Raw genomic sequence first — 18,643 nt, 5'->3', positions numbered from 1 at the left:
AGCACCCCATTTTTGTAGACTTAGTAGAGGTGGACCAGCTAGAAGGCAGTCCAGGTCAGAAAGATGAGGGAGGGGGAAAAGTATGTAACAAGTCTGAGCCTAGGACCTGTAATTAGACTGCCACCATCCAGGTCAGGTGACACCTTAAGACTCAACCCTTCTCCTTCAGCATGCTCATACCCACCATGCACCAGCAGGCTCACAGCTTCATGCATGTGCTCTCCAACCCTGGGGCCAGAGTGTCCAGACAGGAGCATGTTCTATCCTGCGGACTAGGGAAGGAAATGGGGGACTCCTTGGGCCCACTTGCTCCTTTGTTCATAACACTCAAATAAATGCACAACTCCTAGTCCATTTGTTTTCTATGTGACAGGTGAAAAGAGAGGTCACTGTATTTGGAACATGGTATTTGGGAAGGAAGAAGTTAAAAAGGCTGGCTGTAATTACTCCAACAAGTGGAGAATCCATTCTGCAATCCATTCGTCCAAGGTAGATAATAATTTTCCCATTGTCCAGTTGAGGAAAGGGTTGAAAAGCTGTATTCTCATAAAACTTGCTCAAGGTAACAACTAGCAAGTAATGGAGATGAGATACAAAGTCCAACTCTAACACCCATGGAGTTTACATTTTTTAACATTAAGGAAGGAACTTTGCAAGAATCTGATGAAAGTTATAAAATCTTTCCCCAGAAAAATGAACATCTTCACACATGCATTAAGTTTTCAGGAGGTTCATGGATGCCACTTGAATCCTCTAGAACCTTTACTATTCCTTGCAGTCTCAACTGAATATTTAGTTCATAGGGCAGCAAGTGGTAAGTACATGAGAGAGATACAGCACAGTGAGTTTGGAGAAAGGAAGCAGGAACTGCAGCTGAGTCTGGCAGGGGCTTTGCAGAAGCAGCAGCACTAAAATGAAATCCTGGCACTTGCTGAGGAAGAGACAGTGAAGAGAGGCTTTCTTAGGAAGTTATGCATAGAACCAAATGCACGTGGCAAGAAAGCATGACACAGGTTTCTAGACAGAGGGCACTACACTGGAATATTGAGATGAGGGGAATTTATTCACACACGTGCAGAATAGAAGTCGGATTGGATTCTGTAGTGGACCTGGTAGTGGCCTCCCCAGGTTCCACCCCTGTTTCCAATGTCTGGTTGGGGTTGACCCCGCTCTCAACTCCAGAGCAGGGACCCAATGGCCTAAACCAATCAAGGCAATCCCCTCGCTTTTGCCACAGTTAACTGTGGCTATGTGACCCAGGTGGTCCTGTCAAAGACCCTTGACCTAGGGGAAGCAAAGCACTTTTTTCCCCCTAGTGACAGGCTAAGAAGAAGCATGAGGTCCCAGGAGATGCTAGTAGTCCCTTGCGACCAAAAAATGGAGCCAACTTTAGGATGAATCCAAAAGGAGGAAGACACAGAGAAGAGGCAGAGAGAAACGGAGTCTTTGGTGACACCACTAAGCTCCTGTATCAAATCTTTCCTGTACCCTGCCTATCTGCCCACCCCTGAAGCTAATATATGTTATTATTTTTGGATGGTCCTCATATATCAGGAAATTTAGACTGCATTTTAAATAATTGGGAACCACTGAATACTGTTCATCAGGTGAGAGAAAATTTAAAAATTCTGTTTGAAGATTAAACTGGTAGAGGTATGTAGGAAAGATTAAGAGGAGGAGATTGGAATTAGGGAATGAGGGCTTGAATTAGGATGGTGGCAGTGAGTGTGGAAAGGAAAAGATGGACGAGAAGCAACGCAGAGAAAAACTGAACTTGGTTCTGATTAGATGGGAGCAAGTCAAGGCAGAGTTCCAGCATTTAATTCATTCAATGTTACTTTTAATTGATTACTTACTATAGTTATGTAATGCAATAATACGATGATCTCCCCCAAATTATAAACTTTTAATTTCAATAGTCTTAAATATTTTATTAACTAGACTACACATAATGTGAAAGGACTCAGAAGAAAGATGAACATAATACACTAACAAAACAAATAATGTCCTTTTAAGTTGCTATTGTCTTATTTGAATGCCCACTTCTTGGTACCATGGGTAGGGTGACCATATAATTTAGGACACTTCTGAGAGGGAGAGGGGTGAATGATTAATAATCATGCCAGGGAAATAAGGACTACCTCAAGATGAAAAGTATGGGGAAAAGGGGTAGAGGTGAGGTGGTTCCTTATTCCACATGTCCAAAGCTGGGCATAACTGGCAAGAAATGATAGATTTTCTCCTATGTCACACTGGAGGAGCAGCCATATGGAGAACGATAAATCACCCTAAACCAATGTAGCATCAGATCAGGCCTTGCCTCTGGTGTCAGCTTTAGAAAACAAACAGTAAAGCAGGTAAACTTTGTGTACCGACTCCCCTGTTTCTGTTTGTAGGAAACTCTCTCGTCTCCTGTTGGCATTTACGTAGCCGATGCTCCACTGTTTTAAATTCAAGTGTCCTGTTCTCTTTTCTGGGACTCAGGAATCCTTCTCACTGCTTCTCCTTTCCCCACCACATCCACATGGAAACACCCTTTGGACATCCTGAGTATCTCGATCAACTGTTTGTAGCAAAATTACTCACCCACTGATTCCAATGACAAATGTTTTCATAATTAGCTTTGAAAATCACGTCTTCCTAAAATTAAAAAAAAAAAAATCGAAGGCACATCACTTAGGTGTCTAAAGAGATAAGAGTCCTAACTTACAAGGGCCAGCTGAGGGGGAAAGATGTCAGTGATCTTTGGGTTAGCCCCCTAGGATTACCCACATTCTGTGGGAAAGCTTCACACTATACTGGCTTCTCTCTGCCACAGTCTCCTGCTACGTGCCAACAGCTGGCAGTGCTCAGGGCCTGTAAGCAAGTCAAGTGAACTAAAAGGGCCCCCACGGCCAAGCATACATCCTTGAGGGTCTGTTTTCAAGGGCATGGAAGAGTTGCTGAGCCACAAGGCACACTACAGAGTTTCATGCTCCCCTCAGGCAGGTGGCCTGTCACCTGCATGACTCAGTCACCCAGGGATGACCCATTACCCCCAAGGCAGAGAAGTGGCAGAGATGGCCTCTCTCTCCTTCTGAAATGAGGAGACAGTCACTGCTGGCCAGAGGCAAGAGGAAGTGAATTCGCTTTAAGTATGCTATTTCCTCACCCTAGGGCCAGGGTAGACAAACTTTCAAAAATGAGCCAGTTAGTAAATCTTTGAGGCTTTACGGGCCAAGAGACAAAATCAAGATTATTATGTAATAATCTCATTATAATATAATATTATATTATTTTCTCTTTCTGACTTACTTCACTCTGTATTACAGACTCTAGGCCCATCCACCTCACTACAAATAATTTCGTTTCTTATTATAGCTGAGTAATATTCCATTGTGTATATGTGTTACATCTTCTTTATCCATTCGTCTTATAATATAATATAATAATAATATTATTATTATTACTTATATAATAAGAGACAAAACATTTCCATAAACTTTCTGATGGAGGTCAAAACATAATAATAATTGAGTACAATTCTTTTTTTTTTTCCGTAATGCATGTCTACAAATGAGAAGAATAGAATTCCTTTTCTATTGGGATAACATTTCATTTATTGGATATCAGAGTGAGCATCCCCTATTACAAAATGGACTGCAGGTGTTCAGGCAGAGGACCAGGTTTTATTTTTTTTAATTTTTTATTGAAAAAAAATTTTTTTAAATATTTATTTATTATTTGGTTGTGCCAGGTCTTAGTTGCAGCATGCGGGCTCCTTAGTTGCAGCATGCATGTGGGATCTAGTTCCCTGACCAGGGATCGAACTCAGGCCCCCTGCATTGGGGGTGCAGAGTCTTTTTTTTTTTTTCTTAACATCTTTATTGGAATATAATTGCTTTACAATGGTGTGTTAGTTTCTGCTTTATAACAAAGTGAATCAGCTATACATATACACATATCCCCATATCTCCTCCCTCTTCTATCTCCGTCCCACCCTCCCTATCCCATCCCTCTAGGTGGTCACAAAGCACCGAGCTGATCTCCCTGTGCTATGCGGCTGCTTCCCACTAGCTATATATTTTACATTTGGTAGTATATATAAGTCCATGACACTCTCTCACTTCATCCCAACTTACCCTTCCCCCTCCCCGTGTCCTCAAGTCCATTCTCTACATCTGTGTCTTTATTCCTGTCCTGCCCACAGCTTCTTCAGAACCATTTTTTTTTTTAAGATTCCATATATATGTGTTAGCATACGGTATTTGTTTTTTTCTTTCTGACTTACTTCACTCTGTATTACAGACTCTAGGTCCATCCACTTCACTACAAATAACTTCGTTTCTTTTTATGGCTGAGTAATATTCCATTGCATATATGTGTCACATCTTCTTTATCCATTCATCTGTCAATGGACACTTAGGTTGCTTCCATGTCCTGGCTATTGTAAATAGAGCTGCAATGAACGTTGTGATACATGACTCTTTTTGAATTATGGTTTTCTCAGGGTATATGCCCACTAGTGGGATTGCTGGGTCGTATGGTAGTTCTATTTTTAGTTTTTAAGGAACCTCCATACTGTTCTCCATAGTGGCTGTATCAATTTACATTCCCACCAACAGTGCAAGAGGGTTCCCTTTTCTCCACACCCTCTCCAGCATTTCTTGTTTGTAGATTTTTTGATGATGGCCATTCTGACTGCTGTGAGGTGATACCTCATTGTAGTTTCGATTTGCATTTCTCTAATGATTAATGATGTTGAGTATCCTTTCATGTGTTTGCTGGCAATCTGTGTATCTTCTTTGGAGAAATGTCTATTTAGGTCTTCTGCCCACTTTTGGATTGGGTTGTATGTTTTTTTGATAATGAGCTGCATGAGCTGCTTGTAAATTTTGGAGATTAACCCTTTGTCAGTTGCTTCATTTGCAAATATTTTCTCCCATTCTGAGGGCTGTCTTTTCGTCTTGTTTATGGTTTCCTTTGCTGTGCAAAAGCTCTTAAGTTTCATTAGGTCCCATATGTTTATTTTTGTTTTTATTTCCATTTCTCTAGAGGTGGGTCAAAAAGGATCTTGTTGTCATTTATGTCATGGAGTGTTCTGCCTATGTTTTCCTCTAAGAGTTTTATAGTGTCTGGCCTTACATTTAGGTCTTTAATCCATTTTGAGTTTATTTTTGTGTATGGTGTTAGGGAGTGTTGTAGCTTCATTTTTTTACATGTAGCTGTCCAGTTTTCCCAGCACCACTTATTGAAGAGACTGTCTTTTCTCCACTGTGTATTCTTGCCTCCTTTATCAAAGATAAGGTGACCATATGTGCGTGGGTTTATCTCTGGGCTTTCTATCCTGTTCCATTGATCTATATTTCTGTTTTTGTGCCAGTACCATACTGTCTTGATTACTGTAGCTTTGTAGTATAGTCTGAGGTCAGGGAGTCTGATTCCTCCAGCTCCATTTTTCTTTCTCAAGATTGCTTTGGCTATTCGGGGTCTTTTGTGTTTACATACAAATTGTGAAATTTTTTGTTCTAGTTCTGTGAAAAATGCCAGTGGTAGTTTGATAGGGATTGCAATAAATCAGCAGATTGCTTTGGGTAGTACAGTCATTTTCACAATGTTGATTCTTCCAATCCAAAAACATGGTATGTCTCTCCATCTGTTTGTATCATCTTTAATTTCTTTCATCAGTGTCTTATAGTTTTCTGCATACAGGTCTTTTGTCTCCTTAGGTAGGTTTATTCCTAGGTATTTTATTCTTTTTGTTGCAATGGCAAATGTGAGTGTTTCCTTAATTTCTCTTTCAGATTTTTCATCATTAATATATAGGAATACAAGAGATTTATGTGCATTAATTTTGTATCCTGCTACTTTACCAGATTCGTTGATTAGCTCTAGTAGTTTGCTGGTAGCATCTTTCGGATTCTCTATGTATAGTGTCAGGTCATCTGCAAACAGTGACAGCTTTACTTCTTCTTTTCTGATTCGGATTCATTTCTTTTTCTTCTCTGATTGTTGTGGCTAAAACTTCCAAAACTATGTTGAATAACAGTGGTGAGAGTGGACAACCTTGTCTTGTTCCTGATCTTAGTGGAAATGGTTTCAGGTTTTCACCATTGAGAACGATGTTGGTTGTGGCTTTGTCATATATGGCCTTTATTATGTTGAAGTTAAGTTCCCTCTATGCCTACTTTCTGGAGGGTTTTTATCATAAATGGGTGTTGAATTTTGTCGAAAGCTTTTTCTGCACCTATTGAGATGATCATATGGTTTTTCTGCTTCAATTTGTTAATATGGTATATCACATTGATTGATTTGCGTATATTGAAGAATCCTTGCATTCCTGGGATAGACCTCACTTGATCATGGTGTATGATCCTTTTCATGTGCTGTTGGATTCTGTTTGCTAGTATTTTGTTGAGGATTTTTGCATCTATGTTCATCAGTGATATTGGCCTTTAGTTTTCTTTCTTTGTGACATCTTTGTCTGGTGTTGGTATCAGGGTGATGGTGGCCTTGCGGAATGAGTTTGGGAGTGTTCCTCCCTCTGGTATATTTTGGAAGAATTTGAGAAGGATAGGTGTTGGCTCATCTCTAAATGTTTGAAGAATCCACCTGTGAAGCCATCTGGTCCTGGGCTTTTGTTTCTTGGAAGATTTTTAATCACAGTCTCAATTTCAATGCTTGTGATTGGTCTGTTTATATTTTCTATTTCTTCCTGGTTCACTCTTGGAAGGTTGTGCTTTTCTAAGAATTTGTCCATTTCTTACAGGTTGTCCATTTTACTGGCATATAGTTGCTTGTAGTAATCTCTCATGATCCTTTGTATTTCTGCAGTGTCAGTTGTTACTTCTCCTTTTTCATTTCTAATTCTATTGATTTGAGTCTTCTCCCTTTTTTTCTCGATGAGTCTGGCTAATGGCTTATCAGTTGTTTTTTATCATCTCAAAGAATCAGCTTTTAATTTTATTGATCTTTGCTATTGTTTCCTTCATTTCTTTTTCATTTATTTCTGATCTGATCTTTATGATTCCTTTCCTTCTGCTACCTTTGAGGTATTTTGTTCTTCTTTCTCTAACTGCTTTAGCTGTAAGGTTAGGTTGTTTATTTGACATGTTTCTTGTTTCTTGAGGTAGGACTGTATTGCTCTAAACTTCCCTCTTAGAACTGCTTTTGCTGCATCCCATAGGTTTTGGGTCGTCGTGTTTTCATTGTCATTTGTTTCTAGGTAGTTTTTGATTTCCTCTTTGATTTCTTCAGTGATCTCTTGGTTATTTACTAGTGTATTGTTTAGCCTCCATGTGTTTGTATTTTTTACAGATTTTTTCCTGTAATTGATAGCTAGTCTCATAGTGTTGTGGTCGGAAAAGATACTTGATACGATTTCAATTTTCTTAAATTTACCAAGGCTTGATTTGTGACCCAAGATATGATCTATCCTGGAGAATGGCCCATGAGCACTTGAGAAGAAAGTGTATTCTGTTGTTTTGGGATGGAATGTCTTATAAATATCAATAAGTCCATCTTGTTTAATGTATCATTTAAAGTTTGTGTTTCCTCATTTATTTTCATTTTGGATGATCTGTCCATTGGTGAAAGTGGGGTGTTAAAGTTCCCTACTATGATTGTGTTACTGTTGATTTCCCCTTTTATGGCTGTTAGCATTTGCCTTATGTATTGAGGTGCTCCTATGTTGGGTGCATAAATATTTATAATTGTTATATCTTCTCCTTGGATCAATCCCTTGATCATTACGTAGTGTCCTTCTTTGTCTCTTGTAATAGTCTTTATTTTAAAGTCTGTTTTGCCTGATATGAGAATTGCTACTCCAGCTTTCTTTTGATTTCCATTTGCATGGAATATCTTTTTCCATCCCCTCACTTTCAGTCTATATGCGTCCCTAGGTCTGAAGTGGGTCTCTTGCAGACCGCATATATGTGGGTCTTGTTATTGTATCCATTCAGCCAGTCTACGTCTTTTGGTTGGACCATTTAATCCATTTACATTTAAGGTAGTTATTGATATGTATGTTCCTATTACCATTTTCTTAATTGTTTTGGGTTTGTTATTGTAGGTCTTTTCCTTCTCTTGTGTTTTGTACCTTAAGAAGTTCCTTTAGCATTTGTTGTAAAGGTGGCTTGGTGGTGCTGAATTCTCTTAGCTTTTGCCTCTCTGTAAAGGTTTTAATTTCTCTGTCGAATCTGAATGAGATCCTTGCTGGGTAGAGTAATCTTGGTTGTAGGTTTTTCCCTTTCATCACTTTAAATATGTCTGCCACTCCCTTCTGGCCTACAGAGTTTCTGCTGAAAGACTGGCTGTTAATCTTAAGGGGATTCCCTTGTATGTTATTTATTGTTTTTCCCTTGCTGTTTTTAATATTTTTGCTTTGTATTTAATTTTTGATAGTTTGATTAATATGTGTCTTGGCATGTTTCTTCTTGGATTTATCCTGTATGGGATTCTCTGTGCTTCCTGGACTTGATTGACTGTTTCCTTTCCCATATTAGGGAAGTTTTCAACTATAATTTCTTCAAATATTTTCTCAGTTCCTTTCTTTTTCTCTTCTTCTTCTGGGACCCGTATTATTTGACGTTGGTGCGTTTAATGTTGTCCCAGAGGTCTCCGAGACTGTCCTCAATTCTTTTCATTCTTTTTTGTTTATTCTGCTCTGTGGTAGTTATTTCCACTGTTTTGTCTTCCAGGTCACTTATCCGTTCTTCTGCCTCAGTTATTCTGCTAGTGATTCCTTCGAGAGAATTTTAAATTTCATTTATTGTGTTGTTCATCATTGTTTGCCCTGTAGTTCTTCTACGTCCTTGTTAAACATTTCTTGTATTTTCTCCGTTCTATTTCCAAGATTTTGGATCCTCTTTACTATCATTACTCTGAATTCTTTTTCAGGTAGACTGCCTATTTCCTTTTCATTTGTTTGGTCTCGTGGGTTTTTACCTTGCTCCTTCATTTGCGGTGTGTTTCTCTGTCTTCTCATTTTGCTTAACTTACTGTGTTTGGGGTCTCTTTTTCGCAGGCTGCAGGTTTGTAGTTCCCGTTGTTTTTGGTGTCTGCCCCCAGTGGCTAAAGTTGGTTCAGTGGGTTGTGTAGGCTTCCTGGTGGAGGGGACTAGTGCCTGTGTTCAGGTGGATGAGGTTGGATCTTGTCTTTCTGGTGAGCAGGACCACATCTGGTGGTGTTTTAGGGTGTCTGTGACTTTATTATGATTTTAGGCAGCCTCTCTGCTAATGGGTGGGGTTGTGTTCCTGTCTTGCTCATTGTTTGGCTTAGGGTGTCCAGCACTCTAGCTTGCTGGTCGTTGAGTGGGGCTGGGTCTTAGTATTGAGATAGAGATCTCTGGGAGAGCTTTTGGTGTTTGATATTACGTGGAGCTGGGAGGTCTCTGGTGGACCAGTGTCCTGAACTTGGCTCTCCCACCTCAGAGGCAGAGGCCTGACACCCGGCTGGAGCACCAAGACCCTGTCAGCCACACCGCTCAGAAGAAAAGGGAGAAAAAAAGAAAGAAAGAAAAAAATAAATAAAATAAAATAATTAAAATAAAAAATAAAAAATAATTATTAAAAATTAAAAAAATTAAAAAGTAATTGAAAAAAAGAAAGAAAGAAAGAAGAGAGCAACCAAACCAAAAAACAAATTGACCAATTATAACAAGTGCTAAAAAGTATACTCAAACAAACAAACAAAAAATGGACAGACAGAACCCTAGGACAAATGGTAAAAGCAAAGCTATACAGACAAAAATCACACAAAGAAGCATACACATACACACTCACAAAAAGGGAAAAAGGAAAAAAATCATATAAATCTATATATATATAAAAAAAAAGGAAGAGAGCAACCAAATCAATAAAGAAATCTACCAATGATAATAAACTCTAAATACTAAACTAAGATAAACATAAAACCAGAAACAAATTCGATGCAGAAAGCAAACCCCAAGTCTACAGTTGCTCCCAAAGTCCACCACCTCAATTTTGGGATGATTCGTTGTCTCTTCAGGTATTCCAGTGATGCAGGGTACATCAAGTTGATTGTGGAGATTTAATCCACTACTCCTGAGGCTGCTGGGAGAAATTTCCCTTTTTCTTCTTTGTTCGCAGAGCTCCTGGGGTTCAGCTTTGGATTTGGCCCTGCCTCTGCGTGTAGGTCGCCTGAGGGCGTCTGTTCTTGGCTCAGACAGGACGGGGTTAAAGTAGCAGCTGATTCCAGGGCTCTGGCTCACTCAGGCTGGGGGGAGGGAGGGGTACGGAATGCAGGGCGAGCCTGCGGCGGCAGAGGCCATCATGACGTCACAACTGCCTGAGGTGCACCATGTGTTCTCCTGGGGAAGTTGTCCCTGGATCACGGGACCCTGGCAGTGGCGGGCTGCACAGCCTCCTGGGAGGGGAGGTGTGGATAGTGACCCGTGCTTGCACACAGGCTTTTTGGTTGCTGCAGCAGCAGCCTTAGCACCTGACGCCCGTCTCTGGTGTCCACGCTGATGCTGATAGCCGCGGCTCGCACCCGTCTCTGGAGCTTGTTTAGGCGGTGCTCTGAATCCCCTCTCCTTGCGCACCCCGCAACAGTGGTCTCTTGCCTCTTAGGCAGGTGCAGACGTTTTCCCAGACTCCCTCCCGGCTAGCTGTGGTGCACTAACCCCATTCAGGCTGTGTTCACGCAGCCAACCCCAGTCCTCTCCCTGGGATCTGACCTCTGAAGCTCGAGCCTCAGCTCCCAGTCCCCACTTGCTCTGGGGGGGGAGGAGACAAGCATCTCTGGCTGGTGAGTGCTGGTTGGCACTGATCCTCCGTGCAGGAATCTCTCCGCTTTGCCCTCTGCACCCCTGCTGCTGCGCTCTCCTCCGTGGCTCCGAAGCTTCCCCCCCACCCACCCCCCATCTCCACCAGTGAAGGGGCTTCCTAGTGTGTGGAAACTTTTCCTCCTTCACAGCTTCCTCCCAGAGGTGCAGGTCCCATCCCTATTCTTTTTTCTTTTGCCCTACCCAGGTATGTGGGGAGTTTCTTGCCTTTTGGGAAGTCTGAGGTCTTATGCCAGCATTCAGTAGGTGATCTGTAGGAGCTGTTCCACATGTAGATGTATTTTTGATGTGTTTGTGGGAAGGAAGGTTATCTCCACGTCTTTCTCCTCCGCCATCTTGAAGGTCTCCGGGTGCAGAGTCTTAATCACTGTGCCACCAGGGAAGTCCCTAGGGGGCCAGGTTTTAGCTGCAGCCCATTGCTTATTGACCCCTGGTATGGGGGGTAGAGGACAGCTTCATGCACGGCCCCCTAAGGTTCACCAAAGCAGTCCTGTGGATATTCCAAGGACCACTGTCATCTCTTTAAGTGAAAAGATGAAGCTCAGCTGCAGGGAACCTTAGCATAGTAGTTCTAGAAGGTTGCCTCTGACTGACGCTGCTCTTCATTCCTGACTGCTCTGGTGGGGTGACCAGGAACCTAAGCTGTGCCACTTGGGGTGTGTGGTGGCTGAGCTGGAGGCTCTCAGCCACCCTCCCAGTTCCTATCCTGTGTCCCCTGTGGGGAGGTAGTAGGGAAGAGCGTGGTGGAGAGAGGGCTGTTGTTCCTTGGCTTCTCCTCAGTTTTTTCAGAACACAGTTGGCCCTCCATGTCTGAGGGTTCCACATTCGCAGATCCAACCAACAGTGGTTTGAAAGTATTTAGGGGAAAGAATTTCAGAAAGTTCCAAAAAGCCAAACTTGAATTTGCTGCACCAGCAACTATTTACATAGTATTTTCATTGTATTTACAACTATTTCCATAGCATTTACATTGTATTAGGGATTACCTGTAATCTAGAAATGATTCAAAGTATGTGGGAGGACGTGCATAGGTTATATGCAAATACTTTGCCATTTTATATAAAGAACTTGGGTACCTGCAGATTCTGGTATTCCTGGGTTGGGGGGTGTTGTCCAATCACTGCCACCCCCCTACTAAGGAACAGCTGTATTCCAAATTGAGTGCGATTTAGTAAGGTTTGGTTCCACTTTCATTTACTAGACTACATGAGACAAGAACGTGACTGTGATAGAAATAAAATAACATATCAAGTTGGACATCTGAGTTTCACCAGGAGCTGCATTGTTGAATATTTATCTCCATCCAAATTGCCACAGTGTATCAAGGGAACAATTACATATAATGAGTATTGTAAAATAAATTTTTACATTGTAATTTTTCTGCTTTTGAATTATATTTTACCTTATTATTATTTTTAATATGTCAGTGCAAGGCTGCCAACTATCCTTTTTTGGGAAGGGAAAGGTTGCCCTTTATCCTGAGATGGTAGCTTGCTTACATTTTTTGGTGCTAAATGTCCTTTCTCCTATGAAATCATGTTGGCAGTAGGTAGTAGTAGATTGATGTCCTCACTTGGCAAAATAAGAAAAAAAATTCATGAAACTTTGTTATTCCTTGCTTCCACCTCACCTATTTTTGGATAATTTTTCAGAGCATAAATTCTCAAGCCTGGAGAAATATAGCCTTAGATATCACATAGTCCACCCCTTCATTTTGCAGAAGTTGAAACTGGCCCAGACAATGGAGTGACTTGTTCAAGATCACACAGATAGTAAATGGAAAACTAGAGAGAGTTCCCTGGTGGTCCAGTGGTGAGGACCCAGCGCTTTCACTGCTGGGGCCCGGGTTCGATCCCTGGTCAGGGAACTAAGATCCTACAAGCCGTGAGGTGTGGCCAAAAAAACAAAACAAAACTAGAAACAAAACGAAACCAAGTGAGTTAACTTCTTTCCATCTTTCTAAGCTGCTAAAAAGCACTTTATTACCAAGAGCAAAGAAAGGATGTTGCACAGGTGCTGGCTTAATTGTGAGGCTCTCATGTATAATAGATGTTATTTATATTGATGTATTATTGATGGGGTATTTTCTGTATCCACTGAGTGGCAAGGACTACTAGTCTCCTGTGCTTCTTGTCACATCTATGCGTACACATGAGGATGTTGTACTGATTACATAGCATGTAAATAACAAGGAAGTGTGGCTGAAGCACTGGAAATAGGCTTGAGGCGGTTATTTGGGTGGAAAATCTAACAATTCAGAAACTAACAGTAAGGGAGTCAAGAATCTTCTTATGAAATCTTCTGGGCTCGGGAGAGAACTCCCACTGTCAAATGCCAGTTTTTACCAAAATAGGAACCCTCACTTCTATATTAGTTAGCAGTTTTAGCCTTTCCAAGACAGTGTTCGGGTAAATATTGGGTACAGTCCATTAGCAATGAACAGGTGACACTGTGGTGAGAGGTTAGGGAATTGAGAGAAGCAGAAGCAAGACCTATGGCTGGGCTGAGTGGCTGGGGTGTGGGATAGGTATAGCAATCCCAGAAGCCATGTGTTTCAAAACCAGTGTTGGATGCACAGGGCAGCTTCAGGTGAACTCCAAGTTCAGCCCTGGCACTGTCCATCTCCATACCATGTTCTATTATTTCACTGCCTGTTGTCCCCTTTAAGAACTATTTTAAAATCACATTTAAAAAGCTTGCACTTGAGAGGTGCCAGGCTCCAAAAATACGTAGCAGTAGACTTCAGTGAATGAAACACAATCTCCATCACCCACAAACTGTAAATCACTGGATGTCTCCGGAGAGACAACCATTTGGACTTTCCAACCTCATCAATCCAGGGCATCCAATTACTAGGAGTACATACCACTGCCAATCTTGTGGGATATTTATGTACAGTTGACCCTTGAACAACTCAGGGGTTGGAGATGTCAACCTCCTCACAATCAAAAATCCACGTATAACTTTACTCAGCCCTCTGTATCCACCATTCTGCATTCTCAGATTAAACCAACCTTCGATTGTGTAGTACTGCAGTATGAATTTAGTGAAAGAAATCCGAGTATAGGGGCTTCCCTGGTAGCACAGTGGTTGAGAGTCTGCCTGCCAATGCAGGGGACACGGGTTCGAACCCTGGTCCGGGAAGATCCCACATGCCACGGAGCAACTAAGCCCGTGCGCCACAACTACTGAGCCTGCGCGTCTGGAGCCTGTGCTCCGCAACAAGAGGCTGCGACAGTGAGAGGCCCCCGCAACGCGATGAAGAATGGCCCCCGCTCACCACAACTGGCAAAAGCCCTAGCACAGAAACGAAGAACCAACACAGCCAAAAATAAAATAAATAAATAAATAAATAAATCCGAGTATAAATAAACACATGCAGTTAAAACTTGTGTTGTTTAAGGGTCAACTGTACTTTATTCTCCAAGTAAGTGCAAGACTTTCCTCAACAGCAGAGTGAATTTGCTTAGGAGGAGGAGAACAGATGAAGATGGCAAACAGCAAATCCAAAATGAGTACTTTCAATTTTTTTTATACTTTTTTTAACCCTAAGTAAAATATGTTGTTGAGTCCTTTTTTCATAACGGGTATGTGTTTACTATATTTAAATTATTTCACTACTAAATATGGTACATTTTGGATTCTAAAAGAGTGAAATGTTTCAGGACTTCTCACTCATTTATTTAATTCAATATTTTGATTATCTTCTATGTGACAGGGTAGTCTTTTTCTACTATTTTTTAAACTTTGCTCCTTTTTGGTAAATGCCAAGGCTGGCGTGTTTGAAAACACAACCCTTGCCCAGTTCTCTTGGAATCACTCTGTCACTAACCACTAGTAGAAACTTCGAAGCTTCATTTTACATAGACTCTCACGTAAAGTTTTTCTTTTCAATTTTTCTTCCCCCAAACATACAAGCGATTTATCATATTGCCTGTGCTATTTTAATTTACGCACGGTGCATTTATTGTCTGCTCCAGCTCTTGCCTCTCAGTAGAAATTCAATCTGTTACGTCTGGGGTCTGCGAACTTGCTCTGCAAAGTGCTAGATGGTAAATGTTTTTGGCTTTACGGACAGCTGCTCAACTCTGCTGTTAGGAAGTGAAAGCGGCCGCAGACAATACATAAGCAAATGACCGTGGCTCTGTTCTAATAAAACTTTATGGACACTGAAATTTGAATTTCATATAATTTTCACGTGCCACAAAATCTGCTTCTTTTTATTTCTTTTAAGCCATTAAAATAAACTTGAAAACCATTCTTAGGCTGTACAATAACAGGCAGCAGGAAGGCCGCAGTTAGTCAACCTCAACGCTAGAGGAGTCAGGCTGTCTCTTCTGGCAGGGATCAACACCTGACCTGACCTCAGTGACTTCTCCCAACCACCTGTCCAGTCTCTAGAAGGCAGACTCCCGTTTTCAGGATTATAAGGGGGCGTGAGGGCACTACACCATCACGAGTGCACGTCCTCCTTGGCAGGCCACTTATCAGCCCATTTAGGGTGGTAGGAGTCCCAAAAGGGCTTGCAAGACACAATGGGGCTCGGACTCCAGCGCAGGAACACTCTGGAAACACCTCCAGACCCCAGGGAGTCTGCGCGGCGGGGTGTCAGGCAGGTACTCACCGGGCGCCAGTTCGAGTGCTCCCAAGCAAAGCGGCACAGGCGATTGCCAAGCGCGCCTGTCACTAACCCGCCGCAACCCCCGAAGCTCGTTAACCGAGAGGCCCACGGCCCCTTCCCCCGTGCCCCTCCCGGGTGAGAGGCGGCGCAGGGTAAAGGTGGCCAACTTAGGGTTCTGTCCCACCCTGAGCGGACGCGACGCCCGGCTCCGGCCAGCGTTGGATGGGGCGGGACTCCGGCGAGCGTGGTTGCGCGCGCGCGCGCGCGCTCCTGCCCAGTCCAGCCCTTTCCCGTCCGGGGCGCGCGCGGCCAGGCCGGCCCCGGCGCGAGCCTGCGGCGCCCCCGTTCGGCTCCCGCTGGTTCGGCCGCCGCGCGCGCCGCCGTGCGCGCCGCCTGCGCTCCTGCAGCGGCGAAGCTGGCAGCCGGGGAGCCAATTAGCGCTCGGCGAGGCTGCAGCTACTTCCTCGTCTGCCCGGCTGCGCGCTCCGGACAGCTCTGTCGGCCGCGGGGCGGGGCGGGGCACTGCGCCGAGCTGCTCTGCCTGCCTCTGCTCGTCCGGCTGCCCAGGGTGGACGCAGGTCCTTGAAGGCGCACCACTGCAAACCAGACAAAAAGAAACTCTGAGGCGCCCGGAGTGCCGGCTGGAGGGGCGTTCGGTTGGCTTTTCGTGCGTGGTCTTTAGAATCAGCCGCTCCAGGAAGAGAGATGTCGAAGCCGCCACCCAAACCGGTCAAACCAGGTAAGGAAGGTGCTCGCTGGGTCCCCTGGCCGCCGCCGTGCCTCGCGCTCCCTCTGCCACTTGGCAGGGCAGATCAGGCACGTACCCGGCCCCGAGCCTCGCTTTCGATGCCACCCACCAGGGTGGGAGTTGTTAGCGTTGCTGCGTTCGCTGCAGGGGACGGATCGTTTTGGATAGCAAGAAGATTTTCGAGGAATTTTAAAAATTTTACTTTTAAAGAGGAGTCACCCTCGGTTTTGCAGCATTGTCATTCGCTGCAACTTTCCAGTCGACGTGATGGCTACGTCCCATTGAGATTTCCTGGAAGACAGGGCCATTGATCTCCCTTAGGAAAAAAATTAAATAAATGTCTTGAAATGTTTTTTTAGCCACTTCCTCTTTTTTTTTTTTTTTTCAGTGTGTGTCTCTGTCAAGTTTGGGCTCTTGACCGGCCAAAGCGAACGGGAAGTGCGCTGCTGGTAGGGTGGGGTGGGTGAGTGAGTCTCCGCAAATTGACCTCGAGATCTTGGGAAAAGCTTTTAGAAAACTGTACTCGAGCTCCTGACTAGAAGAATCTAGGCTGCGGCAGAGTAATCTCAGCTATTACTATTCAGAAGTGTCACTTTATCATGCAGTACAAGTCGTTTGCCTCCACTCCCTCAGTGAATTAGGCGAGTTAAACTGGAGAGGGTGAGCTTACTAAGTTCCTCAAGCAGCTTTCTTGGCCGATAGTCCTTGTTCATTTTTTATTCGATCCTTGGAATATTTTCTGGGACATGGAGAAAAGAGAATTTAAAAGTGACTGAGGTATTTCAGTTCAACACTGTAATAAACTCTTTCGTGCATTCACTGAGTAGGTAGTTACTGAAAACGTGGGAAATGGAAGAGAAGTGGCTTTTATATACTCTGAACTTTTTTCTTCCAATCTCATGCAACTTCATTCAGTATAGCACAGGCTGAAATTTATCCACTTACATCAAATTTCGAAGTAACCTTGATTAGGAAGGAGTAATTTCAGTGATTAATTTTTTTCTTGATTTTTCTAAACTTTAGTCAAGCACTTCAACTTTCATGATTATCCAGTTTTCTTCCTTTACCATCATACAGTGGTAGTTTCAAATCATTTTATTTGAAAATTATGTACATACTCACATATATGGCATAGTCATTCACTGGGGACTTAAATTTTGCTGGATTGGGTGTGACTTTGTTGGGACTTTGGCTCCGCTGTGAGCAGTGGTGGAGAAAGGCTAGAAGTGGGCTCTGTGCTTCGTTAGATATGGAGGCTGATGAGGAATTTGCATTTTAAGTGCGTTTGTAGGAGGCAGCAGCCTTCTAAACTCAGATGTAAATCAGGACCTCAAGTAACCAACAAAGAGGAGTTGTTCTTTGATAGCTAAACAGAGTACTTTATTTCAAAGAAGGTCCTGAGAAGCCGTTCATGAGGTTTTTCATCTCTAGACGTTAAGTGATGTCTGTGCTGTAGCTGGAGGGACATCAACGTGATGTGTATGTGTGTGTTTGCCCAGGTGTGGCTTAGGGATCACACGGCCATGGCCGTGAAAGCCCGGAATCCTAACCAATAAGGCCACCGAGGAGTTCCCTCACAAAGACTTTTTTAATTATTTTATTTATTTATTTATGGCTGTGTTGGGTCTTCGTTTCTGTGTGAGGGCTTTCTCTAGTGCGGCAAGTGGGGACCACTCTTCATCGCGGTGCGCGGGCCTCTCACTATCGCGGCCTCTCTTGTTGCGGAGCACAGGCTCCAGACGCGCAGGCTCAGTAATTGTGGCTCATGGGCCCAGTTGCTCCGTGGCATGTGGGATCTTCCCAGGCCAGGGCTCGAACCCGTGTCCCCTGCATTGGCAGGCAGATTCTCAACCACTGCGCCACCAGGGAAGCCCCACAAAGACTTTTTAAAAAGAGACTTTACTCTGAGTCTTGAGGTAAAGATGGGCCAAAAGATGTTGAATGAGATTTGGACTAGAATCCTCTCATTCTAAGCACGTTTGATAACCTACCCCTGGAGTTGGAAGCCTGATGTATGACCTTGACCAATTCTTTTAAATGGCTTATTCATTTTGGTGGTGGAAGTAAAGTGGCATAAATATTTCACTTGTCTTGGGAAAATAAATTAGTGGGACTTTGAAGAAGCATATGTCCATGTTTTGGGTTCTTTCATATTTACAGTAAAAACATCATAAAACTTCAAAGATGTCACACATATGTTGCTTATATAACACCTTTGAGAGGGAAAAGGTTTTCACCTAAAATGATCTGAAGTTTTGTATAATTTTTTCTTCTCTGAATAAATGAATTAGTTAAAGGTGAGATATAGAGTTGGCTCGAGGTGTGCACATGAATAATTTTCCTTCATAAACTTGATGCTCTGTTAATACCTGATGGCAGAATAAAGTCTGAGAAACATCTTGAAAATTCCAGAATGATGATGATGATTATAATAGTAATAGTTAACATTTATTTGGCCCTGAGTGTCAGGCGCTGTGCCAAGTACTTT

At 42.9% G+C, this 18,643-nt stretch overlaps 2 protein-coding genes across 3 annotated transcripts in view; one reads left to right on the top strand and one right to left on the bottom strand.

Annotated features, from left to right (window-relative positions):
* NMRK1 (nicotinamide riboside kinase 1) overlaps positions 1–15,637 on the bottom strand; it is a 33,397-nt gene extending 17,760 nt beyond the window's left edge. For both annotated transcript variants that reach the window (XM_068553462.1, XM_068553463.1), the window contains exons 1-2: positions 15,411–15,637; positions 2,587–2,640 (exon numbers count right to left, since the gene is read on the bottom strand). In XM_068553462.1, the coding sequence (XP_068409563.1) occupies positions 2,587–2,615 (29 nt within the window). In that variant the 5' untranslated portion in view covers positions 2,616–2,640; positions 15,411–15,637. The remainder of the gene's footprint in view (positions 1–2,586; positions 2,641–15,410) is intronic.
* Positions 15,638–15,891: 254 nt separating this feature from the next.
* OSTF1 (osteoclast stimulating factor 1) overlaps positions 15,892–18,643 on the top strand; it is a 48,885-nt gene continuing 46,133 nt past the window's right edge. The window contains exon 1 of the mRNA XM_068552714.1: positions 15,892–16,146. Coding sequence (XP_068408815.1) covers positions 16,113–16,146 — 34 coding nt within the window. The 5' untranslated portion in view covers positions 15,892–16,112. The remainder of the gene's footprint in view (positions 16,147–18,643) is intronic.

The sequence above is a fragment of the Eschrichtius robustus genome, chromosome 10, assembly GCF_028021215.1.
Source record: "Eschrichtius robustus isolate mEscRob2 chromosome 10, mEscRob2.pri, whole genome shotgun sequence".
NCBI classification, from domain to species: Eukaryota; Metazoa; Chordata; class Mammalia; order Artiodactyla; family Eschrichtiidae; genus Eschrichtius; species Eschrichtius robustus.
The sequence above is the reverse complement of the archived record's forward strand: the minus strand, read 5'-3'. Positions and strand labels throughout refer to the sequence as shown.